This window comes from Agelaius phoeniceus, chromosome 7, assembly GCF_051311805.1.
Source record: "Agelaius phoeniceus isolate bAgePho1 chromosome 7, bAgePho1.hap1, whole genome shotgun sequence".
Lineage (NCBI taxonomy): Eukaryota > Metazoa > Chordata > Aves > Passeriformes > Icteridae > Agelaius > Agelaius phoeniceus.
Window position 1 is genome coordinate 22,933,380 of NC_135271.1, and position 27,980 is coordinate 22,961,359.

The 27,980-nt window shown below is 38.8% G+C and overlaps 2 protein-coding genes across 4 annotated transcripts in view; one reads left to right on the forward strand and one right to left on the reverse strand.

Moving 5' to 3' along the window:
• The first annotated feature begins 96 nt into the window (after positions 1-96).
• Positions 97-9,530, forward strand: MOB4 (MOB family member 4, phocein). Its single transcript, XM_054636560.2, has 8 exons — positions 97-252; positions 2,203-2,265; positions 2,695-2,795; positions 3,430-3,472; positions 3,712-3,798; positions 5,378-5,457; positions 6,229-6,340; positions 7,182-9,530. The coding sequence occupies exons 1-8, from the start codon at positions 193-195 to the stop codon at positions 7,311-7,313; spliced, it is 678 nt and encodes a 225-aa protein (XP_054492535.1). The 5' UTR covers positions 97-192; the 3' UTR covers positions 7,314-9,530.
• Positions 9,531-10,222: 692 nt separating this feature from the next.
• RFTN2 (raftlin family member 2) overlaps positions 10,223-27,980 on the reverse strand; it is a 29,513-nt gene continuing 11,755 nt past the window's right edge. For all 3 annotated transcript variants that reach the window (XM_077181219.1, XM_054636559.2, XM_077181220.1), the window contains 5 exons: positions 26,569-26,769; positions 24,191-24,312; positions 22,969-23,072; positions 17,307-17,385; positions 10,223-14,235 (listed from right to left, as the gene is read on the reverse strand). In XM_077181219.1, coding sequence (XP_077037334.1) covers positions 13,966-14,235; positions 17,307-17,385; positions 22,969-23,072; positions 24,191-24,312; positions 26,569-26,769 — 776 coding nt within the window. In that variant the 3' untranslated portion in view covers positions 10,223-13,965. The remainder of the gene's footprint in view (positions 14,236-17,306; positions 17,386-22,968; positions 23,073-24,190; positions 24,313-26,568; positions 26,770-27,980) is intronic.

A 27,980-nucleotide genomic window follows, 5' to 3' on the forward strand; every position in this document is an offset into this window, starting at 1 on the left:
CTCCCCTCACGGCCGCCCCCGCCTGCCCCTCCCGCTTTCTCTCGCGAGAGCCGTTCTCGTTCCCGCCCCGCCGCGCGCGGCGGCTGTTCTGGCCGTGCCGCCCCTCCCTCCGCGGGCCGCTCCCGCCCCGCCCCGCGGCTGTTCCGCCCCGCCCCGCGCGGCCCCGCGGCACATCCGGGCCCCGCGGTCGCTATGGTCATGGCGGAGGGCACGGCCGTGCTCCGGCGGAACCGCCCGGGCACCAAGGCCCAGGTGAGTTGTGAGTTACCGCCGCCCCGGCCGCCGGGCGAGGGGGCACGGGCAGCGCCGCCGCCGGGGCCCAGAGGCCGGCGGGGCGGCGCCGAGGGCTGCTCCAAGGGCCGCACCGGGCCTACCGAGGCCGGGGCGGCGGCGGCTCCGGCCCCGCTGCGGAGATCGCTTTGTTCGCGGGGCAGCGGGCGAGACCCGGAGGCTGCGGGGGAGCGGACCGGGAACGGCGGCGGCTCCTTCCCCGCGGGCTCGGCGGAAAGGCCGCCGGAGCTTCCAGGCTGCGGGCTGGGAGCGGAGGTCGCGTCGGGCCCGGCTGGCCGAGGGAGGCACCGCGTCCCGTAGCGCGGGGGCCCCGGCCGGGCCGAGAACGAACACCTGCGAGAGCCGGGCGGGAGCGCCGCAGGCTGGTGCAGGCAGGGCGGCTCCCCGGTGCTGTCAGGCACTGCTGCTGTTCCTGCTCTGAAAATACTGGGAGGGAGCTCGTGACCCTGCACTGGGCTCCGGGGGGAAATCGGCACCGTCAGAGCGACCGTACCTGCCTGCCCTCCCAGAGGGATGTCATCCCTCCCTTACGTAACTGCACACAAGGAAATTCTGGTGTTACATCGCTTCTCTTAATCAAAATCGAATTCATTTGTTTCTGAGGTTTCACGGCCAGCTGGAACAGGCACGCCTCAAACACAGAAAATGCATTTTTTAGATTATTTCAGAGACATCAGTCAGACCTTAATGTGAGACTTTCCCCTCTGCTTTTGGGAAAGGAGCCGTGTAAGACAAGTGTCCTTTCCTGTTCTTTGTCATAGCAGAGAGGTAAAATTATTACACAATCCTGTAAATCAGGTCATTCTATGCATGTTTAATCTGTGAAGGAGACAGAATGTCTCCTGTGTGAGATGTGTGCCTTTGATAAATTTGAGGTATTCTGAAAAACAGCTCGACATAGACCTAGGTTTGGTCGACTATCATGAAATTCATGTAGATTGAAGGATTTCGTGTATAGTGATGATAATGTCTCTCCATAGACATGATTTTTCTTTGCATGTGGCTGTATTTAACGTTTGATTTGGATGACACTGGTATAGCTGTTCAGTTTGCAAATACAATTAGGTAATGATATTTCAACAGTGGATATGCAGTTGAGGTATTTCTGCCAGAGCTGACTTGCTCTCTCAGGAACAGATTGCCAAGCTTTGCTGTTGGGACATTTTCATTGAGTCATTGCACCTGCTGGGATGACTACAGCAAGCTGACGTGCAGCATCTCTGCATGATATGAGGGAGTAGCACCAAATTTTAGATGTGAAAAATGCACGGTAAGAAAATGCCTGTGGTTGGGATGATCGTGGGTGCAGCACATGTGGACTGCTGCAGAACACAGGTGCAGCTGGATCAGGGGTGAAACTTCAGCAAGGCTTTATCATTAACAAGGCTGATAAGCATCCAGAAAATTTCATTAAGGCATACTGACCTTACTAGGGGTAAGGTGGGAATGTGGTACCAGGTTAGGCCAGCACAGCGTTGCGTGATCTCAGTTCAGAGATGTTTTTCTTGCTGTGTCACCACTGGGAGCTTTAGTTTCACAAGCAGAGTATGCTGCTGCTCTCTGCAGACCTCTTCTTGCCCACGGCTGCCTGGTCTGGCACCTGCAGTGGGTGCTGTGTGCTGTATTTCATGGAATAAATGCAGGCTCTGGGAGTTAGAGCGGGGGTGTTCACCTGCCGAGTCATGCAGAGCGTTTCCTTTCAAGGTGTGCTGCTGCTGCAGTGCTGGGAGTGGAAATCCTCTCCCTCCCTGCCAGGACTGTGTGCTGCTTCTGCTCAGATGCAGCTTCCTGGAATTGTATCAACTCCTGCATCTATTTTCCTGCATGCTCAGGCTTATTGTAGGCTGTGTGCCTTTCTTCCTCCCACTCTGGTCTTGTTACATTGCTTTAAACTTTCTTTTTTCAAAACAGGATTTCTACAACTGGCCTGATGAATCCTTTGAAGAAATGGATAGTACATTAGCTGTCCAGCAGGTATTCCTACTTACATGAAATGTTGTTAATGAGTGCAGTTTTTGTGTTCTGGTATATAAAATTGAACAGGGCTTGATATTTATCTGCTTAGGGTGTTGCTGCACAGCAGTGAATTGGCTAAGCACCTATGTGTATTAACAAATTAATGGTTAATTTTGTTTGCAGAAATAACTTAAATTCCCATGTCTGGTTTAAACAAATCAGATTTAGGAAAATGGTGGGGGTTTCTCTGTTCCTTTACCTTTTTTAATTGAAGAAAGGCATTTTTCAGATCTGGCATTTTTAATACCAGTTTCCTTACCCTGCCCATCTACTTTTGAATTTTTTAGTCTGTCAATAATTTAAGTAAAAACTAAGATGTAATGTTCTAAGTATACTTCCTTACTGTGATTACAACAAGATCTAGTTTTATGTCTACTCCCTCCCTAGTATATTCAACAAAACATAAGGGCAGACTGTTCCAACATTGATAAGATCCTTGAACCTCCTGAAGGCCAGGATGAAGGTGTATGGAAGTATGAACATTTAAGGTAAAAATCCATTTGTTGTTAACATTCTGTCTTGGTTCTAAGTTTTGTTCATTGATGCTGGAATGAATCTATTTGAATGTGACACATCAAAACTAACTTAAATGAAACTTGATTTTTCCACTGTTAAATATTGGTATTATTTTCTGAATTCCGTGTTACTTCTAAAGATTTTTAATATGCTCTGATCTTAATGTTTTTTTTAAAGAAACTATTTGTACCTCACTTCTTGAATAGGAAGATATAGTTGTGAATTTCCACAGCACTTTCTCATAGTGTTGTCAGTTCTCCATCTCCACTAATGGGTAATGTGATTTCCAGATGCTCCCAGTGCTTTTCCTGAAACTAGCAGGCAAATAGGCAAGAACAGCAGGATGTTTTACAGTTCTTTTTCTGCTTGTAAGGAAACAAACCTTTTTGTCCACTTCTGTTTTTCAAGTTGCAGTACAATACTTCCACTAATGATATGTTAAACTGAGCCTTTGCTGTCAGTGAAGAATTAAAATATAATTGTTTAGCTGAGTAAGAAAATCATCTGCTGGTATGAAGATCAGAGTGTCTAAGCTGTTTTCTATGAGATACTTGCAGTGAGGAAAAGATAGCTGATTTTGATGCTGCTGTGTTCAATTTCTTTTAGACAATTCTGCCTTGAGCTCAATGGACTAGCTGTCAAGCTTCAGGTAATTCTCTTCTTGAGACATTTTGTCAGGGAGGAGACTTCTTTGTTTTGTGTAGATTGCAGAGCTTTCTTCTAAGTATATACATGCTGGGCTAAGCAGTGGTTGGAGGTTTTGTAATATTTTAAGGGCATATGGCAAATAACTCTTTTGGGGGGTGGACAGGGCAAGGAAGTGATTTGAAAAGATCAGCTCCTTTTTGCTGCTGGGGTTTTTTCTTAACTGAACAATTGTTTTAACAGAGTGAATGTCACCCTGACACATGTACTCAGATGACAGCAACTGAACAGTGGATTTTTCTTTGTGCAGCTCATAAAACTCCCAAAGAGGTATGGATGTATTTTGGAAAACTGACTCCAGTGATGCAGGAATTTTCTTTCACAGTTCATAGGTTCATGGGGAGCCTGTTAGAGGCGGTTTCTCTAGTCAAACTCTAGTCAAACTGAGAGCTTATGTGAGTTAAGAATATAATTTTGAGCTACTCTTCTTTACCATTCTGTAGTGTTTTACAGAGGAACAGGATGAGGTAAAAGGAACTGCTTTTTTACCTCAGTATTAGCAGCTTTGCACATTCCCCTTTTCTCTTTGGGTTGGTGTTGACCCAGCCTGAAACTCAAAGGAAAAAAGCTCTTTGTTTAACTGATAGAAGAGTCCATGCTGAGGATGGGCTCTCATCTTCAAACCTTGGCCTTGATCCACAGTGTAAACCTGACACTCCAAACGTGACTGCATGTGCTCATTCTTGGGGCAGGTACTCCAAAAAGGTGGTGGAGTCATGAAGATGTTTCTAGTCAAATTGGTTTATCAGCATGGCATTAGCTTGTCTTCCTCCATGTCCAGTTAGTTTAAACTTTGTTCAGATCTTCTGTTAAACCACTTGATACATCTTTTTTTTTTTTTTCCTTCAGAAAGTCTTTGTTGCTTTTGGTTATGATAGTAGTGCAGTTTGTCATATTTATCTTTGTATTTCAACTTCCAGAATAAGGTTTTGGTTCTTTTTAACCTTATCTTTTCTATCCTGTAAGGTCTTTTTTCTTGTTTTGTTCTGCTTTTACTTTCCTGAGATGTTTGGATTTAGCCAACTTCCCACTCTCTCCTTTAACCCCTGTCTGTAGTCAGCACCTTGGCATGTCTGGCAGTGTGGTCCTCAGCTGGATTGGAGAATTTCAGGCTTCTTTTTATCTCTGAGCATGCAGCACTCATCTCCTGTTTTCAATGGCAGTAGCCAGCAACTCATGGTCAGATAGGGGCTGATGGAACCTTAAACTGCTGAGAGAAATGTACAGCTGACAAGTCTTTTTCCTAAAATTGGTGAATGGACAATGGACATTCTTTCAGTCTGGCTCAGTTCATCTTTTCTTCCTTTAGGTGTACTTGATTGCAGAGCCAGGGATGGCTTGTTACACACTTAATTACATCTATGATTTTAGTTTTCTTTGCCAAATGAAAAAGCACTGATAGATTTAGGTGCAGGTTTGGTTTCAGAGCCTGTAAAAGAACAAGTCTGGCAACTTGACTGTGTGGGAAACAAATGAGCTGTGAGGTAACAATCATCTTTCCTTTCAGTGTACTCCTAGCATGTATTTTTATTATACAGCTTTGCTCAAGGAGAGGCATAAAATTCACTACTCATGTGCATAATGGCATTGCCATAGTAACTTTTTCTTGAAATAATTTTCATGGGTTGTGAAGCAGAGAAAAGAACTCGCTTAAGGAGGAAATGTAGTTATACATATATATATATATATATTTATATATATAGTTATACCTTTAGACAAGCTATATGAAACTTCTGGAAATAAAAATGACCAATGAAGTTCAAAGCATCAGAAAATATAATAAAATGTTTCTTTTTAAATAAGTTCTGACAATGTCATGCATGTGCTCACTCACTGTCTGTTTCTGTAGTGTCCTGCTATAGACTACACCAGGCACACACTTGATGGAGCTGCATGTCTTCTGAATAGCAATAAATATTTCCCCAGCAGGTAAAAACATTTTCTCTTGGGAGGAGGGAGAGAAGGAGGGAGGAGGCTGGAACTTAAGACAGTGACAAAGCCCAGGGAGAAGTGTAATGCATGTTTCATGGACTATTGTTGGAACTATCAAAAATCCTGCAGCTCTTAGGAGTTGGGAGGCCTATTGCCACTTCTGAGCTGAGGAAGAGTTCTGGCTTATTCAAATAGTTTGCCATTTACTGGAGCTAAGGGATGCTTTTTAGGTAAAAATTGTTTTAGTGACATCTGTTAGTGGTATGGGGCTTCCATTGGAGTAGTGCCCACATAGACAAGAGGATGGCCTTTGGACAGATGCTGCACCTCAAATGCCTCCAACAGCACAGCACCAAAACTCTCCAGAAGCCAACACCAACCTACTGGGGGACGTGGCAATCACAGAAGACAGAGACAGGCTACTGAATGGGCAGGTCACATCAGAGAAAACTTGGAGAAGTCAAAATTGTGCTTCTCGAGGAATTCAGTATAGACAAGGAGGTGCAACTGGAAGTCTCTTTCTTTCTTTGCCCATAAAACCTAGAAACCAGAGATCCAGCCTTTACCAGAATTACTGATGATGATTAATTATAGGCAGAACTTCTTTGCGGTCAGAATACAATTTGAAAATGTGGAGCTTGCAACAACAAGTCTAAATTTCATATGCAATTATACAGAATAGTTTTCACAATCAAAATTTATGTCAACATGTTCCTTAGTAGTCATTTCTTTAGAGCAGTTGTGTAACCTTTCTCCTGCTGCTTACAGGGTTAGCATAAAGGAATCCTCTGTAGCCAAATTAGGATCAGTGTGCCGAAGGATTTACAGGATATTTTCACATGCTTACTTTCATCACCGGCAGATATTTGATGAATATGAAGTAAGTAGTTTGAAATTACATCTTGAAAGCAGGGTATTTACTGAAGTTACAGCTGTGATGGAGTAGTATGAAATATTTTAGTCCTACTAGAAGCTCTGTATTCAAATGAAGGATTGATTACAGTAGATTCCAGTTTTGCAAGAACTGAAAAGCTGTTATATTTACATATACACACAAAAATTCATTCATGTGATTAGTGTATTTAGTTATAGTTTCCCTTAATTTAGAGAAAAGGCCACAATTGGAGGTTTTTTTACAGACAACTCAAATTCACCTTGTATTTAAGAATCCTGAATGTATTCAAGCACTGAGTGCAGTTAGTACTCACAAATATATATCATGTCCTGTTTGTGTATGTTGCACAACAGTTAAGGAATTCTAATTGTGTAACTGTAAAGAATCAGAGTAATTGAGGGCAACTTGTGCACAACCAGTAACCTTTTTTTTTGTAATGGGAAAGTAGAAATTAACAGATAGAAAGGAGATAAGGGGTACAGCTAAATATAAAAGGGAACCTTTGCCAAATCCCACTGAAGGATTCTGGAACAAATGATTGTGCCCTGTTGTGTTGGAGATAGACAAGAATATATTTAAATATTTAAAAGTATGGTTCTGAAAATCCTCCTACATGCACTAAGTGCTGTTTCTTAGTATTTGTAGTAACTATAAGCAACCAGTAAAGATACAAAAGAAGCAATGACTTTACTAATTTGGTTTGAATAAGACCTGTAAATGTAATGAGACAATTACATAGAGTATGCTTTTTGCTCAGCATGTTCCTCATAATGATTTAAAGTAATCCTTCTGTACACACTGTTTTCTTCCCTTTTTTCACCTCCAGAATGAAACTTTCTTGTGTCACCGGTTCACTAAGTTTGTGATGAAGTATAATCTGATGTCCAAGGATAACCTGATTGTACCAATTTTGGAAGAAGAAGTGCAAAATTCAGTGTCAGGGGAGAGTGAGGCATAATGGCAAGAGCAGTACAGAATCCTGTACTGAATATAAACAAAACATTAATTATGTACTGTATATATCACTTTAGACACTTCAATCACGTATCTTCATAGCTTTGTTTAGTATACTTTTTGTATGCTGTGTGCATTGCCTTTTAATATGGGAAATACTTCTAAGTTATTCATGAGCTGTATATTCATCTATGTGGCACTCATGGTTTTTAAATAAAAGTAGTAGTATCTGTTTATAATGCCTGTTAATAAAAGAATTTACAGTTCTCTAAAAATGCTGCTAAACAATCATTGAATTACAATCCTGAAGATGTGTCTGATTGGGTGGGGCAAAAGTGAGATTTCACAGCAAGCCATTTTGTAATGCAGTAGCTATATTAAGTCTTAGTTCAAAGATTATCACCTTAAATATATAATTCTGCAGGAAGCTTCTTGCAATGTAGCTTATTCCTAATTTACCTTTTTTTTTTAAATGGCTTTGAAGATTTACTCCTGGATATGCATATTGCTGTATGTGTATATCCAGATACTAACAGCATCTATAGTATTAACCAAAAGGACAATTTCACTATGGTATTGAACATATATATTCTTGATATATATCTAACACACTTTCTGGACTTTTTTTGTCAGCAGTGGAGGTTTGTGTGCAGCTGGGGACAGGTGCTGTCCTGTTAAGGCAGACTTCTGCTGTTCTCCAGTTCACAACCTCTCTAAAGAATACCTGTGCATATTTATGGCAACTGCTTACAGATTATACCTCAGCTGTTCATGTTACACTACATAACACACTGGCACAGTCTCTGCTTGTATTCCTAGTCAAAACATGCTACGTACCTGAAATACCCAACTTGATTCTTTGCAAGAGTTAATTGTGTTTTCAACATACATTTGTTTCTCTTCATTTACCTTAACCATATTGACAGAAAGACTGGGATTCATGCTTCTGCTTCCCTATCAGTTTCCCTGTCTGTTCCAAGTTGTGTTTGCAGATTTGCAATAACTGACAATTTCCATGAGTGCTGCTTAATTGTGTTTTGTCTAGAAAGATAGAATTAAATGTTTTAGAGATGCATATAAGAGAAATACTGCTAAGTGTACATGAATGCAGGGTCTAAAAGCAGTAGCAGTGTTCTTGAATGAATTTTGCTTTGCTGTTTAAGAAGTTAGCTTGTTTCTCTGAGGTTGACAGGAGCCCTCTTTATTTCTTTCAGCAGGTCAGAATGGACTAGCTCAGCTAGTTTCAGTAATTTACACTTTGTTTTCTACATTACATTTACATGGAAAGAAGGGAGTCCACATATTTTTACTAAGTGTTTTTTCATAATATACTAAACATGCCTTAAATTCTATTTTTCTTTATATGAATCAAGCACACCTCAAGCAACTGTTATCACCTGGATGTAAAGGGAATATGAACAATGAGAAAATTGAGAGACTAAGCTTAAGTACTTCAACAGCTGTGTTCTTCAGCAGCTTCTTGTCTCATGTTTATCATTGTATTTAACTGTCAGCAGGGTAATTGCATGAGATGTTGTCAGAGTGAAGTAGCTTTAGTTACTGTCTATACACTTAGCTGTAACTTGCCTTGTATAGACCAGGTTACCTGATTTTGATAGATACCTTGGAGTTTGTACTGCAGGTAGGAGGATGTTTTCTGGAGGTAGTAAAATGTATTTAGCTCGTTGCTGTCTGCTCTAGGACCATCCATGTGTGGCTCCTTTGTACAGTCACTCTGCACGTGTATATTGGCCATGGTGACTGGGACAGACAAAACCATGGGACTGGTGTTGCTAATTACATTTCCTCTACAAAATTGAAGAAAATGATGTGGTGCTCAGGACTGCATTCAAATTTTAAACCTCTTCCTCTTACGCTTTAAGAGTTTAACTTCAAAACAAAACTCTGGAAGTTTGAATCCTGTTTATTCTCATTCAGATTTGCACTGTAAAATCGACTTGCTATACTTAGCTGATTTTATATAAGGCCTAAGTGAGACACTGCTTGTATTTTCCCTTGCTATTGTTTACATGAGTACTGTGTACACACATGTGCCTGGATGGTACCATAAAACTTCAGTTAGCCTAAGCAAACCATTGATTTGTCTAATAAATATTAACAGGTTTAATTTAGACTTTACATCATAGGGAAACTGAGACTGTCTTTGAATTATATTGTAAAAAAAGGATAAAATTAAACTGTTTCTTTATCCATACCACTATATTTTGACAAGTTATTCTCTTTTTTCATGTTGTCTGAGAACACAGCAACTGTTTCCAACAGACCCTTGGGTACTCCCCCATCTCTGCTCCAAGGTGTGCTCAAGTCAGGTTGTCTTTCTTCTTTCCAAAGCAGAGAAATAAAATACTCATTAGGAACTTGCAAGTCAGACCTCAAATTTCACACTCCTCAAATCAGAACATGCAGGTTCCACAGTTAAAATATGACAGGTCTAGAAGAGGCCCTCTAGATAGAGAATAAGAACATTTCTGACTGCGTGTCACAAAGGCTGTAAGCAAAGACTCACTGGCACATTACTTCTTCCTTTGTCACTGGGGTTTTTCCTCACCTTTGGCTTAGTACATCTTCCAGCACATCAGCCATGGTGTTCAGCTGTCAAGACAGCAATCTTCATTTTTTGCCTTCCAAAGATGAATATACGAGGAACAGGGAAAACCTAATGAGTTTTTACTAGATGGCATTAACTTTATCAGGCTCTGCTGTTCAGACAAGACTGCAAAAAGCTGATTTTAACTTGAGGCAAGGTATGCATTGATCCAGTTAATGTCAATGTGAGCTAAACACTATAAACTGGGAACTGATTTGCTAAGTACTTCTAATGGTGAGAACCTTCCTATATGCACTACAGAAAAGATCTGAACCTATACAAAAGAAAATATTTTACAGACCAAAAACAAGTGAAGCAGCCATTTATTGCAGTTGACCAGGTATGTAAATAAACTGTTCTGACAGTTATAAGCAAAGTACAAAATATTTAACTGTGGACAGTTTCTTCCTGTTTGTAAACATTAGAAAACTATTTCCTCTCCAAACAATTTAAGCATCAGAAAGTATAAACAGTCTTTTGCAGAGGTTCATGAACATGGCTGCCTTCTTTCTAATAGTTGCAGAGCATTTCTGTTGTCACAACAAGGAAAGGGGTTTTCCTACTACATTTCAAACACAAGGGCTCCTGGCTGAAGCCTTGCTATTGACTACAGAAAGTGTACTTACTGTTCTTTTCAGAGAATTCTTCTGATTTACAAAGCTGCTTTACTTAGTGGACAGTGCTGGTAACCACACCAGTAAGGGCAAACCTTAATGCTCTGGTTTGTGCCAGCCAGGTGATGAGGATCTGAAATCAAATCTCCTGTACCCAAAATGCACCTTCCCTTTTTCACTCATCCAAGTAAGGTATGAGTTGTCTCTCAGAATATTTTACAAGGAACAAACCAGATGATTTTCCATAACTCGTTTTAGAAGCATTTTCAGTTTTTTCAGTTTCAGCATCCAAACCTTAGGAAGGTGAGTAGTCAAGTGCATGAAGTCAGGTAATTCTTCCACTGCCTTCACACAGGCTGAGCAAGCAACGTGCCCTGACTGCCAAAAGCCAACAATCCAGATGAATATTTCTACAGCACAGGCTACTTTGATACTATGAGACAAATGGCATTAAAAAACCCAGCTGTCCTTAACAATCCAGGAATTGCTGTGTGGGTTCAGAGGAAACAATTTAGCATAGTTATACTGCATTAAAAAGAAAGGAATCCAGAGGTGTGGAGCATTGTCAACAGCTGTGAGATTCATGAGCAAGGACTAAAGCATAGTCAAAACTGAGGGCTATAACTGAAAAAGAATATGGCTTTATTTCATTTTAAAAGAAGCCTTTCTTGCTGAAAGTGATGATGTTCTAGTGTACCTGTGGACATCCAGGGCATACTCAATTTCCACCCTAATTCCAAAACAGTCTCTCCTGTGTACATCCCATTAATTGTACGGAGAATATTTCTCTTAGAAAGATACTGTTTTATTTGAATTTTCTGCCCTTTCAACAGGTGATATGAAAGATCTCAGTTAAAAATTAAGTCATTTTTATCCAATTAATGCATTCTAGAAAGAGTAACTGTATTAAATGTACTTTGTAACTTAAATACTTACAGCTCAGTTTTGGTTTAGGACTCACTAATGTTAACTATCTTAAGCAAGGATCTTGCTTTATAAAAGGTTATTTCTTTGATATACTTTAAAAGCTCTAACTTGAATTATTCAGAACTGGAGTTCTGGACCAAATTTTGCCCATTTTACCGATTGGACTTGTATGGAGAATGACCAATGGTTAAAATTACACACACACAAGTTTTGGATAACTCATTAAAAAATACTTCTAGAAGTAGAGCAACATATTCCCGGTTGCATGAGACCAGCTGTTGCTCCATTTTTAACATGCTAGAGTTACCTGGCTTTCTGCCAGAGGCAGCTGTAACTTGTATTTCATATTTCTTGCCCATCTGTGTCCCATGGAGGAGATCCCTGCTGCCTGTGAGCATGACCAGTGCTCCCTGAGAAGTGCCACAAGAGAAAGCAGCACTTGGGCAGGTTCTGCAGGGACACCCAGCCCAGCAGAGGGATCTTCCTCCTTCACTGCCCCACACAGCCATGAACACAAGGCTCATGCCCCACCCACATCCCTGACCTCGAGATGCTGGTGGGAAAGCTGGGAGAAGAGCCTTGGCCAGAAGGGTTCCTTACTGTACCTCCTGTTGGAGGTGCTCCCATCACTCCCCACAGCATGCAATGGGAAAAAGAAGTTGAAGCTTAATCTCCAGAGCTGTAGATTTTTTTGGAAGAAAAGCCCTCAAACTGCTACAAACAGTTAAAAGTTGCTCTTCCAAAGGAAAAATAAGCAAGCCTGCCAGTAAGAATTTTGTAAGTAGCTCAGAAGCAGCTCCAAAGCAATACTATTTCAAGCTCCCCCTATGCTAATTATGTCAGTAGAATGGGTTTTCCCCCTACATCCCCCACCCTATAACACTATATTTTTTTCTGCATGAATTAGTTTTGCTTACTGAAATAAGCAGCTGTGTTCTTTCTGCACAGCTCTGAGACTGCAGCTCAACCTCCATTACCCTGGTCATCTCCTGGGGTGCTTATTTGGAGTTAATTGTTGGTGTTCCAGTCACTGCATTAATCTGCCCTCTGCATTTAGTGCCAGCATCTACCACTGTGGATTAGGCAGAGTGCACAGCAGCTGGTGGGATGCCATCCATGGGGAATGGGGTGTTGTAGGTAAATGATTAATGACATGTATGTTTGCAGCACAACACACAAAGACAGGTACCAAAATCCCTGGGTGATGTGTGTGCTGTACTGCAAACACTGAGAACAGAGTTATGAATACATTTGCTCAGTTCTGACTTATTTTGACCGAATTATTTTACACTAGCTTAGAGATGATGAGCATTTATAATTTTTTTTTTTTTTTTTTTTTGCTTCTAGAACTAAATTAAAAATGCACACTGTAGTTATAATCACATTTACCTTCTGGAGATGTATTTTTATTCGGCTTCTCCTCTGTAAAATACACCTTCCAGACAGCAGCATAAAAGCAGTTGCTGTTTGTTCCTTTCCCCACAGCACCTTGCCAGCATTAACCTCCCTTAATGCAAGCAGCCCCTCCCCATAGTAAGGATGGAAGCACAGCAACTTGATCCTTTCCTCTGAACATCAAGTCTGGTATTGGATGCAGCTCAATACACTTTATCCAGTGTGAGATACATTTAGCTGAGACATTTTACATATACATCCATCTAATACTGCCTATGAAGTTTAGCCTACATCTTCCTCCTACGCATTAGCAGCATCACACTGCTCTCAATGCTTCCTAGGGAGCTTCTCAAACTACCTGTTTACAGACTACAACTTATTTTTCAAGGGATGAGCAGTTCCTAATTTCCACTCATGAGTACATTATGAACACATCATTATAATACAAGTTATAAACTCCTGGCTTACATGTACAAGGAACCTTGTGAAAACTGCATAGGTGAAGTTATATTCCAGGAACAAGTTAGCTACCTACAGCCTCCTGAGTTTTTCTGTCCATACCAAGTCTGAATGTAGCTTAAATTATTAACACTCTAGTCTAAGACTTGACATTTCTCTAGGCTTTTGAACTTAGGCAAGGCAAATAAAGTGAAAATTATATTAAAACTTAACAACAGCCAGACAGTTCATTTTTCCCCACCAATATATACAACATCCTTAAAAAAACCCGAACAACAAAACAACCAAACAAACCCAAAAGCATTCCTCCAGTTTGTGGAAAATTCTAAACATCCTCATTCCTTTCTCTCTCACACAATTCAAACTGTCACTGTTTTGCAGCTTTTGCTTCCTTGCTTGTCAAAAGCATTAAGTTAGCAGAGCACCCAAGTCATGTAGTTATACTATTAAAGACAGACAGAAAAACAAATTATTTTGCAGTAGTATTATTACTACAGTAGGATTAACACAACATGGAAAATGAAAAAAATACAAAAAGAGTTTGGGAAGAGTCATAGGATTATACCAATGTATTTAAAGTAGTGTAGTTTTTTTTGAAAAAAACCCATATTTGTGATTTATGTACATGTCCATTTGATGCAGTTACTTACTTCTCACATACACGTGACCTGAGTGACTCCATCCTCCTGGTCAAATTGTCCATCATCCAGTTCCCTTAATACTCCATCACTGCTACTGAATCCTGGGAAGCCTCCATAATGGGAGGATCCCTCCTTGATCCAACATTGTCTAGAAGGAGATAGGTGAAACTCATCAGGTGGTTGTCCAGTTTCTACAGGGCAGAAAGCAGCTGTGTCTGACCCCACACTTCTGCTGGACACTCTGCCTTTTTCTTCCCCAGTCATTTGTCTTAAGGCTTTCCTCTGAAAAACAAGAGAATGTTGAAATGTTAGTTTATTTAGGGGAAAAACAACTGAGCCAAACACTTTGGAATGGATCATGGATAAATTTAGTGTAGCTGCATTTTAATCATGAGTGCAATTCTCAAGAAATAAGAGATTGCCATTATCTGAGGAGGCAATTACCATTCCCATGGTAAATCTATGCAGATAGAAGTCAGTGGCTGCTCTATACAGCCCTTGGAAATGGGATCTACAGAGTCCTTGCACAGGAGGAACTCAGGATTAATACAGCCTGACTTTAGTATTGGGAGCTGCATTTTAGTGCATGAAGGACACAGTGCAGACACTTTACAAAAACAAACACTCTACAGACTCTTACTATGCTTTGGCAAGTTTGTGTCCCCCTTCTGTACATTGCTAAGCTTTTTCTCAAATCCTTTTGAAACAGTAAAAACAATGGCCTATGTGGCTAAAGGAAACATATTTAGGAAAGCTGTTATAGGGAACACTGGGAAATTAAACAAGGGAAACAGCACTGCCTCAGGAGAAACAGAAGGAAATAAGTTTTGCCTGGATGCCACAGAAAGAGGATGGAAAAGTCTGCTTAAGGGAAATAAAGAAAAAGAGAAAAGAAAAAAACAACCCCTCAAGCACTGCATGGTTCAATCTTGCATTTCATCCTCTGAACCCTTTCTTAGAAAAACAAATGGTATGTGACAAACAGAAAGCCCACAGAGACAGTACAGCCCTCGTAACCCAAGATGCTTTTGTACTATCACATAAATCATAAGCCAGGCCATAACTCACTGCCCCACATATACACAGGAAGGCACAGGGATGAGCTGTGAGGACATAACATATTCCATTCCCCAGTAAGAGACCAAGTAATGGGGGATTAAAATTATGGTGAAAACCAACATAACTGGCAAAACAGAAGGAAAATGTAACTCTGCTAAATATTTCAGCTTCAGACTCAGTTACCTATTTAGCCCAAGCTAAATGACCTCAGCATAATGAAATTTCTGGTAGAGAAGGAAAACACTCACTGGTACTGAAAAAACACATTTTGTTCAGACTTCAAACATAGAAATCCTGATGTAAATGGCTACAAATCAGCTATTTCTTGTTTACTTTGAGTACGTTTATGGCTTAAGTCAAACACTTCCCAATCCAACAAAACAAAACAGCTACAAAACACATTTTATTTGTATACTCAAGGCTGCTCATCACCCTACAACAGGGTGAAAGAATTTAAACAGTGAGTACAATGCTTCCTATTTTTAATTTCAGCCATGTCTCAAAGATTCATCAGTTCCTCACATGGAGTGTTTTTACAGAACTGGTTTGTATTACATCTCTTGGCAGAATCCAACTTGTGACATACAGTTAGACTGCCTTTTAAGAGACACATAGTTAGAAGTGACATTATGCCTTACCAAGGGAAAAAGTATCAGGAGTTCATGCCCTTATTATATACAGACTATTAAAGAAGTAGGAAAGCATCAGGAAAACCATCATTTTGTGGCTGACATGATTTTGCTTTATATATTTACAATGTTGCTATCAAAAATTGTGGTCCAAAACATACTTTTAGAAATGAATTAGGAAAAAAGTAAAGGCTACAAAGTCAGGCATTTGAGAGGAAGTTAGAAGGTTTTAAAGATAAAAGCTGGAGGTGCTTTTGACACAGTGGGTGGTTAGGGAAAAAATTCCACTGGCAGAATTTAGGAGAGGGTATGAATGGAGAGAGATAAAGACACTGGCAAAGGAGACTACACAGAACTTTGAAGAGCAAAAAAGCAAAAGCTCCAATTCTGAAAATGAAGAAATAAATTATAGCATACAAGAACTATCTGGGAACTGAGACAGTGGCAGAGACAAAAACAAACAGGACTTGAAGTGTACATGTTGAAGGCAAGTTCTTCCAGGCATGGAAGTACTAATTATCAGGGGACACACTGAGAAGGAAGTTAGGCTGGAGATAAGCAGAAGCCTGGAGAAGAACAAAAAAAGGAAGAGTATATTTTAGAAACACTAAACAAAGGAAAACAGAAATTATGGCAACACATTGAACAGACAGTAAAAAAAAAAAACACAGAAAGATCAAATAGAAATGCAAGAAATTTGAAGAATTATGGAAGTATTCATACAAACAGAAAGAAACAGCTAGGTATCACTGCCATATAATTATATGCCATGAATGAGTTTGTGAAGTTACCACTTCACTGCTGGACATGAGTGAAAACATTCTTAGCTTTCCTAACTGCTTAAGGTTATCACAGGAAAGACATGTTGAATGGAGAAAGGCTGACCAGCTACTGAAAATGAGAAAGAACCAAAAATGGAAACCCATCACAGTATGTCAAAAGACCTGGCAAAGAAAAGCCCACCAGGAGCTCCCCCTTCTCTGGCCACAGCAGGATTTACTGCAGCAGTGTGCTGGTGCAGTAATTGTGACACTGACTTGGAGCAGAATGTGGAGACTGTCAGTCACTTAATCCTCAAAGCACTTGATACAACCTCCACCCAAAAGGGACAAGGTTGTTGAGGTTTAACTGCAATTCCTGCAGTTGTTGAGGTTCAGCTGCAGAAATTTTAAAGCCTCTATCTCTGTCACACATTTTCATGCCCAACAACAGCCCTTCACCCTGATAACCTGCAGGTTATAGTATCCTTTAGAGCATAGCTTAACACTCCTTTCTTCTAAAAATGTGAAAGTTGACGTTTTGAAGGTCAAAATAGTTTTCTGTTTCATGTGCAAGAGATGCAGGATTTTGATCAGACTCCCTAAAGACTCCAAGGAAATACAGCATAGCCAAAAACATTCACCTGAGACACAGTAATTCCTTAGCACAAAAGAGGTTTTTAGCCTGTTCATGCTTTTCTCTATGGGTTAAGAGATAACAGCTGAGGAAAAAAATAACATGTGATCCAGCTGCAAAAAACATCCACAAACCTGAACTTATTTGCAGGGAAACCATGTTCTGCCAGTTCTTTCCCCTGTTAATTCTCAAGTCTAGTTTCTTTCTGTATCTTACCATTATGTGAAGTTCTAATTTTTTTAATATTAATACCACAAAAATGTTACTCACCTCTGGTGTCTGGACAGCAGAACTCCACATAACAGGTCTCTGAAGAAAAATTACTTGCTTTGTGGCTAGATTTCCTTCACTAAAATTTAAAGAAAATAGTTTCCATGTTTTAAAAGCAATAATTGTCACTAACATATTTGAAGTTATCTTTAGGGTAGGGTGTAAGTTCACAAGTGAGAAGAGGACAGATTAGAGTATTATCCAATTTATTAATTCCTCAATGGTTCTATAATGATATTTTTTTAAAAACAGAGGCATAGGATTAGGTTAAGGTGATACACATGAAAATATGGACAGACCAGTAACTTGTATTACCATGACTAGAGTTATTTAACATGTGTGCTCGTGAAAGTTTAAATATCAGAGCTCCTGCTTTTAATCCAAGTCTGCACATTTACATCTGAATCAAACCTTCACAAGTCTTTTTTTAACTTGATCTCCACTGTTAAATATACAGCAACATATTACTACCTATTAGTATCACAACAACCAGGCCCAATCTTAATAGATCCATTCAGCAAATCTCTCAATACTTTGTGGCATGAAACTTATTTAGTGCTAAATAAAAGTTGTAAAATGTCATCTAACTGACACAGCAGGATAGCCTTGCTGCCTCACCACCTATGGATAAAGGGCTTCAGCTCAGTTTTAATAAGCTTTGCATCAAGAATGAGATGAATGACACCAGGTGTTTCATACGAGGGAGGTACCAGCATAGGCAGGACAAAAGAATATTTTGGTAAGAAAAATAAAGAAGAGGGGAAAAAAAGAAGAGCAACTTCAGTCCTGGAACTTTTACAGATGCTAATATTGTTATGGTACACAAAGCAAAGGTGTTGGGTTTTTTCCCAAAAGGGAATTCTTGTAGAAAAATAAACACGACAAGTGAACTTGCTCCCCAGACCAGATATTATTAATATGATGTTTCATAAGCATTACACCTCCTTAGTAGTGGTGGTAAATACATCCTCTAAGTTTTAATGTATTTCCATCACCTTTCCACCAGAAATACATGTCACCACATTGATAAGATATGTAATACAATTTCAAGACAAGAACTCCAGAATAAGAAGATTTTAAAAATTTCTGTTTTCTTCTAAATATCAGATACTACATTTTTATAAGCTCTTCTCCCCTGAGCTGCTTTTGGCCAGTATTCAATAAGATCTTTAAGCATATAAAGGTAAAAAACTGAAATTGTCTGGCCAAAGGGTGACTACAGATTTAAGAGTGCACTAAATAGAAGTAGCAAAACAGAAACACCAAAGAGATGGCAGTTCATTTGAAGTATTTATGATTCTATCTATTCTATCAACTAGAAAACTGTGTTATTATGCATAACATTACTAAGAACTACTAAAACAATGTAAGCTTTTGCTTCAGTATGGATATGTCACAAGGTCAACCACCACACACATGAAGTCAAGGCAACTGGTGCAGGTTTCACAACTGAAAATTATTTTGCATTTAACATCAGGGACTTGCTCCAAGAAAAACCAGGGATTAGAACTGTTCCTATGAGCTCAGAAGAGCTTGTCAACAGCTTGCCCCAGTAAAGCTTCTGGAAGTAAGCTCTGAGAAAGTACACAAGCCAGTACTATTCTCAGCATAAACAGCCACTCAGATCTATAGTTAGTGATGATGGATTTGTGATTCTGTTTGGCCCCTCACAATCTTTTTTCAGTCTGGCTCAACTCAGGTCACGGCACATCTTTGCATGTATTCCTTGGATGAGAACAGAGAACTAAAAACTCCAGCTTGTGGGAAAAACAAAAATGCAGGAGAACAAATTCATTCATTTCCTTAAGCCTAACAAGGTTTCCTGTTCTAAAAGTCCCTACCTCACTATTTGCATTCATTAAAAGAAAGTGTTTGGATTTTATGTCATTACAAGGAAATCTGCAATCCTGCAACCTTATTCCACTTGGCTAGGTATTTCTCTGTGCCTCAGTTATGTGTCTTTTGATCAATTGAAAAATGTCTCTTCCAAGCAACAAGGCTGAGCACAGTCTCTGGCATGGGGAAGAGCCTAAGGCTTATTTTGTAACAGTGTCTGCATTCCTTCAGAGAAAAGAAAAAAACCCAAACACTGAGCTACAGCTTGTACAAATTCTACTAGAACAGAAAAAGGACATGATGGTGAGTAGACAAGAAGTAAATTAACAAATTTCTAAGTCTGACCTTATTAAAATGCTGCACACGACAAAGCAGCTATGAGCTTAATTCACAAAGAACTCAATGACAGTGGGATTTCCACAGAATTTAAATGAGAAAAAGTGCTCAGAGCAAGGGAAGCTCCACAGTTTCTCTCACATTTCTACATCCCCTCTTTGCCTCATAAGTCAGGGCATTTTGAAAGTACAGATGAAGGGGTGAGCCAGGATAAATGAATAACCATAAAGTCAGTGTTTCTGCGGTGCATTGCCCAGAGCCTGCCCTGGCCATTTCAGGGACTACAGTAATCAGGGAAGGAAAATAAAGGTCACTGCAGAGTAAGGCTGCTGAAGCCTTTTTCCTGTCTCTTCTTTTAAGAGTGGTGAAGAGCAACAGAGACTCTTTTGTTGAAACACCAGCAATTTGTCTGCTTATGCTGTATGGGTGAAACTGTGTCCTCTTACAGGTTGATATTTAGGTCCTCCAAAACACCATGAAGCTACAAGCTCAGGAGTACTGCCAAGGGCTCTGCTTTTTACAGATCCATTTTTTAATGCATGAATATTTTATGTAAAAAACACTTAGAAGAGATGTTAGACAAGATTTTCTGAAAATGACCAAAGGGAATAAGATAAATTATTTAATTATTTTCATGCATGCAGGTGTGGTTTTTTGCGGCCTTTTTTTTTTTTTTGCATCTTTATTTCTCAAAAAATATAACTTTGCACTCATTTGGAACTGGGTAGCATCTAGACTTTCAGTTTAGTATCCCAGGCTGGTGTCTGTTTCCAAGTGTCCTGGCTTAAATGTTCTATTAAATGAAAAATTTTAAAAGCCTTAAAAGTAATTCTAGTTTTCAATGACAAACAGGTATGGACTTCTACAAACTCCTGGTAATACTGTACTAAAAATTTACAAGCAAATACTCACAAAAGATCTGACATGAGGAAAAGTTTTACAATAAATTAGGAGAAAAGGAAGACAGAATAGAGGAAAATACCACAGTGAGTAAAAATTGGGATAATAGATAAGATTTTCTTTAAATGCTATGCAAAAATTCTATTTTAAAAGTAAACATGAAAACATAATTTTGTCAGATCATTCCAAGTTGTGGCTTATTTAGTTTCTTCACTGTTTCTGAAACCTCTTAATATTCAGGCTGGGGTTTGAGGTCAGAGTTTTGAGTCTGGGGAAAAAACCAGCTGTTGAGCAGCATAAAGTGTCTTTCTTTATTAAGACTTTTGGATTCCTGGGATAACCCACCACCACCACAGTAATGGCATCTTTCATAGCAGACACACAGTAACCATGCAGGAATTTCTTCTCCTCTTTAAATACCAACATCAATGCCTAAAAATAGTAGTTATCAATCACTACTCAGCCTATCAGAACAGGAAGACAATTTTCTGATTCTCATGAATTCTCAATCCCTAATTAGGAATTCTTGTTCATAAGCTTTTTTCATTTTTTTAAAGCAAACTGAATTGCTGTATATGAGATATACTCCAGGCACACAAAGCATGATTCATCCTGTTTCTTCCAAGAGTAACTCACAAGCTACAATGGGATAACAAGCATTAGACAATTCATACAGAGTCCTACTCAACCATTTAGGCCAGAGAACAAAGGGTTTTTATTAGGCTGAGTTACTCTGGTGTGGATACAAAATGAATCCAGTTTCAGATTTGGCCAGGATACAACCCCTTTAGCATGGACACTGCTATTAATGCTCTGGTTGTTTCACATCTGGGATGCAGCACTGCTTGAGACCTAATATCTCCCTGGTACATTCTTACTGATCCAAGGAACAGCCCCAGCCTAATCAATCTGTTAATGCTTCCTACAGCACTGCATCCTATGGTTTTTTTCCCTTACAGCACTTGGCCTCTTTTAGTTGGCCCTGCCTTGGCTCTGTGATCTCTGAGGTACAAACCAGCACCATTTGATGTGCTGCAAGCACAGGCTGACACTCCCAGAGTGTCACTCAGCAGCTGCTCAGGACATTCCTGACCCTGCTGTCCAAACCCTGTGGGGATGGGTTCAGTTACATTGCTTGTGGGACACAAAAGGTTGGAAGTTAAATATTCTCTCATCCTATGACTCAGAACACACCATGACTACTGAAATCTCCCTGCCATTCTTCAAAGATTAAACCCAGATTCTGAAGACTTACTCTCAAGTCCCAAATTTTGGCCAAAATTTCAGCTGCTTATGAAAACCTGGTAGTTCATATAGTCTATAAGTCACCATGTTGAAAGCTAATACACTTAGACTACAAAATTATTGAAGAAATTAAAGGATAACCATTTGTTTCATATTCTGGAAACCACTTCTTCCAGAGGAAAGCAAAACAGAGACACTCAAAAAAAAAAAAAAAAAAAAAAAAAAAAAGCTACAGAACATGCCATATTTTACCACAACTTCTTTTGTCTTTGCATTTAACCAGTTGGTAAAAGTCAACTATTAGAAAAAACACTGCCAAAAAACCCCAACACCTACTTCCTGATCACTAAAGCCTCCTTCTTACATGGGGTGAGTTGATTTAATTATGTCAAATCACTTAAGCAGAACTCTAATTTCTTGCAACAGTTTTCTTACAATCTTTCATGCACATCTTTTTCATGCTGTCTTGATTTAACACAGTGAGGTCTGGGATCCAAAGATTACTCAAATCATCCACTCTTTCCACAGCTGTTAATGAGCCCTAAGCCCTGCCTCAATACATTTGTTTGCTTTTGAAGTTTGGCCATCTTAATCTAATGGGTGGAGAACTTAAAAAAAAAAAAAAAAAGAGAGAGAGAAGGGAGGCATTAACAATTCTTGGTCTACTGTTGTATTTTTTTTCTTTTGGCAGGGGGAGGGGGTAATTTAAGAATTAAAAAAAAGAAAAAAGCAAGCCTGGAACCTTATGGGGAATCCAGGTCTGCAATTTAGCTCTTCTTATGTAGAACAGAGTCCCATCAATGCTCTAAATAAACATTACAGCTAGAGACCCAAAATTCAGCAGTCTGGTACTATATTTGAGTTGAACCATAGTGTCTATATTAGAGAAGAGAAACAGCCCAATAACTTGCTGGATTAGCACATTCTCTGCCCTAATTTGCAACAAACACTCCGTGACTGTCTTGTGACAACATGACTTTTGCCATGGTCTAAATCAGTCATTCACCAAGGTCCTAAACTAGTGAAACATTTCAACACTTGTTTCTAGTTGAAGCATGAGTAACCTCATTGCTGTGGACTGGGTATGTGATAAAAAGTTTCCTAAATAAAATCTTTCATGCTTAGATTAACACAATGTATTTTAAATTTAGAATTAGACTCACTGAAATCAGTAGTCCTAAGCAGATGTGGCAAAGCACTCCATGAAAATGCTACTTACATCTCAAGCTTTACACACATTTAACATCATCAGCATTTTTCTTCCTTTTACATTTAAGTATGCAAGTAATTATTGATAATTCTCAGCCATAGACACCAAGAATGCTGTAATCAAGAGTTTGGGTACCTGTCATGTCGTACAATTGGTGTAGGCAGGACACAGGTCAGGAGCCATCCAAACTCAGCCAGCGTGTGCAGTAAAGGTCCATAATCTGTTTTAATTTCACACCCCTACATTAATAATTATAAAAAGTAGTAAAGAGACTCTGTACAGGTTTTATTGGCATTTCTACACAATTACAACACCTCCCCTCTCACTTTTAATGAGATAATCCTTTGAGATGACATCAAGCTGTGTTTGGTGGAGATTCATTATTTCAAACTGAAAACAACTTGAGAAGTTCAAGACTACAAAATCCATGGAAAACAGAACTTATTAACATTAGGTATGAGCCCTGACTCATCAAGACATAATTCAAAGTATCTTATTCCTTAAACTTGTCACTTTGCTAAATTAGTGCCTAAAACTTTTTAAGCACCATAATCAGGTGTCTCAACTGAGATTTTTATTTACTCCACATATGAAAAATAAGCATTTCACTTAGCTACATACTTAAGGTTTTGGTGGGTTTTTTGGTGGTGGTCTTTTTTTAAAAAATATACAAGTCTTTAGTTTGATGTTAATTTTTTCACATGTGTAAATGTATTTATCATTGGATATTTCAAAAGAAAATCCAAAAACATGATCCAACAATAACTGCTTTCAGACATCATTCATACTAAAAATCCTAAAAGATTAATATATTTCTAAAGAGTAATTTAAGTAATTTCATTGCTGTAACCTACTACACCAGTAGTAAATTTATTAGTAAACCCAAGTGTTTCATATTTAGCAGTAAAATTTTCATAAAAATATATCTGAACTTCATACTGAATTAATTCACTATCAATTCTCTCTTGTTGTTTTTCTAGTTCTAGCTGTTTTCTCCCCCTTTTTTAAAAAACACTTCCCACTATCAATGTGACCTGCACTTGCAGAAATTACACCGAAATTGGTCTCAAACACACACATAAAAACCCCAAGACGTTTTCTTTGGTAGTTGTACTTGTTGGTATGAACATTTACAAATGTCAGGCCAGAATTCCTCTGGCATATTTCTTTTATGTACATTTACCAATGCCCACAAATCTGATTGAATTTTTATCATTTGGGGCATTAGTAAAGCCTATGCAGGTGACTTCAGGAAACCATCCTGAATGTTTATGGAACACTGGTACCAACACCCTAAAGGAAAAAACAAAGAAAAATACCAGTAGGAAATAGCACTGCTAAATCATCACCTATTTACCTCAATGACTGTCCATTGTTCAACAACTATTGCATCATTTCCTTTCCTGGTAGAACCTGGAACCCCAGCACCTTCTTCTTCATAGATAAATAATCCTTCTAAAGATTTGGGCAAATAATCCCCTGTGAACATAAACATAAGCATTAAGTTCTAGGTTGACAGATTACCAAGATGTACACAAGATGTTTCTTTCTCAACTAACAGTTCTCTAAATAAAATGAAATTATTCAGAAAACTCTAATTTCTTATTTATAGAGTATGCAAGTCAACTTACTATTAAAATCCCCTTTTTTCCTACACAAATTGAACTGTGAACAACTGTCTCAAAAGCATTAACCCATTCCACACTCCAGTATGAATTCCAGTTTCCTGTATTCAACATATCCATTGCAGAGGATGGGCACAACCTTTTTTTTCTGAATTTCAATACTGTCCTCCTGACAAGACATGTGGCTTTTGGTGTGGTGGGAGAGAGCACAAAAATGAGTGAACCATGAAGTGTAAAGTTCAACTACAGCCACTTAAATACATAAATGGCCACAGGAAGAGCTTGAAGCAAGTAATTGTAGGAGGATTCCTGATGGGAAGGAAGTTCAGAGTACAAGTCCCTGACTCACATGTCAAAGGCCGGTAGCATCCGTTTGGCCCAAACTAAAGCTGTGCATCAAATATTGGTTCAGTTTCTGATTTTCCTCCTCCTAACAGCCTTTGGGAATAGCCTTTTGTGGAGATTTACATTGACAGCTGACTAACCAATTAAATTGGTACAGCAAAATCATGTAATCCTCAGAATATCAGCATTAAATCCCCTCCAATACTGGATGAGATATGTTATTACCTGGGTACTAAAGATGGGGAATTATTCATGCAAAGAAGAGCAGACAGCTCTCTCTGTGGGGAATGAAAGACTGTAAAACTGTTGTTGGACAACAGCTGCAAAGATTAATTTCAACAGCTGCAAAACCACCCTTCAGTGAACTGTAACAGATCTCCAGAGAGTTCTTTTCCAGCTCTAAAAAAACTTTATAATGAAAACAAGTCTCAATTCTCACCTCTCCTCCACCAAAGGAAATTTGGTTCAATAAAAAGGAGTAACAGTTTCAAAGTAAAAAAGATGACTGCTACAAACTGTGGCATTAGACTGTTCATGTGCACAAAATATGCAGTTTGAGAGGGACTAGCTGCCAAATTCCATCAGAAGTAAATCTACATTGATGAGCTTATGTGCCTCTGAGTCACTAAATTTACTGCAGAGCTACAGAAACACAGTGATTCACACTCAAAACCGTGGAGAGCAATGAAAACTGAAGAGTTGTCATTAGTGTCAGGCTTTTGTTTTTGAAGAATCATAATTTAAATTGTAAAGATCTTATGTTTTGCAGGTTTTTTTCATTTAAGGCCTTCAATAATCCAAGAGTTCATATTGTTTTAAATCAAAATTATCAGAAAAAAGCATAAGGCATAGTAAATATAGTAGCTGCTCAAACTGACAGTAATTTTACCCTCCTAATATAATTAAGACAAAATTACTTATGAAAGCCAATTTAATACATTATTAATTATCTATTGCACTTGTTAATCATCCGGAGCATTGCAAAAAACTGTTTAAGGTCCCTGGAGCCTTTTCAACTAACATTTAACAAGACCTTTCTCTACTGCAACGCTCTATTTTGCTTGCTTACACTGCAATAATTAATTATAAAGGAACATCAACAAATTGCAACTTGATACAAGCAAGACTGGTACAAATCCAAGCAAAGCATCACCTAAGTGAAGTATACAGTGTAGGTTTGCTATCAAACAACATTCGTTACAATAGATAATTGTTTTGGAATTTATTAATCATCTCAGTTTGTTCTGGTCTGTACTCCTAACACTAGGGAACTACAATTTTCTTCACTTTTTTTCAAGTAATTGTACAACAGTAGTTACCACTTTTTTGCACACTTTTAACTTCTGGCTTTCAGACAAATCCAGTTCAAATGGAAATCAAACTCTCAATTACATATTTTACAGCAGCAGTGTTCAAGAGTTCTAAACTTTTCATCCCACTGTCTTTTCCTTAAAAAAGCACAAACCAAACCAGAAGAACTAGCACAAGAGCTTTATTTTGTTATAAAGCTACTCTAGTTTGCTGCTTTGGAAATTGTCAATTTGATAAAACAAAGTGAGAATTTCAATTACTTAGTCTATTATAAATTTGTGGTATCTGATACTTAAAAGGGAGTAATTTATTTTCTGGGCAGCTACAGATCCACCTGGACATGCTCACATATATACCCTCCCATCAAGAAGCAAAATATAATAATATTTTTTTCAAATTACATAGTTCTATGTAAACAAGCAGAAGCTTCATGATATCCTGGGACAGTACTCACCTTTAGAAGTTTCCCAGTGTACAAAAGAATCAACTAAGGCCAATCCTTGTTTATAATAAAATGTAGTTAATTCTAGCCAGTCTGCTTCCAGTGTACTAACAACTGGCCCCTTTCTTGTTACTTTCATAGACAAAACACCTTCATGGTAGGTCCAGCAGGTAGAATCATCATCAAAAACATTGAAGACTGTATAGAGCTTGTCTAAGGAGAGAGAAAGGAAGAAAGAACCTCAAAGACAGTTCTCCAAAATTTGTAATATTACTAATCTCCTATTTTAACAACATTTTCTATTTCTAAGCAACAGTTTTACTAATTGGTTCTTAATGTTACTCTGCTTAAGACCTAAACACACTCAGGACAAGGTGTGAGGGGAGGTACACTCTGGGATATAAGGAAAATGTGAACTTCTTACAGCTGGGCTGTCACTGAATTCTTCGGGTAGTTGGGGTTTGCATAAAGAAAACATACAAGGACTTAGAAAAACCAGTGGAAAGAGCCTTCATTTCTGCCACTCGTGGAACTTCTGGCTATAAATATTTACAACTATAAAAACAAAAGCCGATTTTCTAAGCTTGCAAATGCAAGGAATGGCTTGCACTGACTTTAACCCATTATTCTATGAAGTACCAGTGTAATTAGTTGCTCACTGGGATTTTCCCATAGTAACTGATGATCAGTGGAAGTTAAAGATACAAAACCAACATATCCTCAAATTGGTTTTCTGTCTAGGTATTAATACAGTGCTGTAACAAAACCAGTCACAAGCAAGCACTCATTACAAACTGACATATCCATAGCATATTAGGAAATCAGTGGTGCAAATTATGAAACCCTAACTATGTGTGTTCTACAAATACACTTGTGTGTCACTGGTGTAGACAAGTAACACAAAGCAGCTGCCCAGAAATATTCTCAGATTGCTTAATACTGCTGGTCAGCCTAAATCAATGCAAACCAACCTTTAAATATCAAAGTTTTTGCACTGTCAAAACAAAGGAATTTGCTTAGATGACCCCAGTTAAGAAGTTAGTCTCTCTAGGCTCCAGAAACAGAAATTTCCAAAATAGGATTTGTACTCTAAGTAATCTGAAAGAATCCCTCTCTGCTTTGAGAAGTGTTACTACACCCACTGCAGGTGACATCAGGTGCCTAGAATAGGGGAAATTCAGAACAAAATGTGGAACTTTTAGTAAGAGATAACTCTTTATACAGTTTTATCACTTTCACAGGTGCTTACATCACAAGTGATCTGTTTATCCTGACAAACCTTAATTTCTTTTAATATATATTGAAGTAAGATCTCTTACTCTACAGCAAAAGGAAATTGTTTCCCAATACAACTGTTCAATTCCTCACATCTACCAGAAATTTACCTCTGCAAGCAATGTGTTATAGTCAAAATTCAATAAAAT

Coding starts and splice junctions, on each gene's coding strand:
- MOB4 (XM_054636560.2), top strand. CDS start 193: ATGGTCATGGCGGAGGGCACGGCCGTGCTCCGGCGGAACCGCCCGGGC. Junction 2,266..2,694: donor GTACATTAGCTGTCCAGCAG/GTATTCCTACTT, acceptor CTCCCTCCCTAG/TATATTCAACAAAACATAAG. Junction 2,796..3,429: donor TGGAAGTATGAACATTTAAG/GTAAAAATCCAT, acceptor AATTTCTTTTAG/ACAATTCTGCCTTGAGCTCA.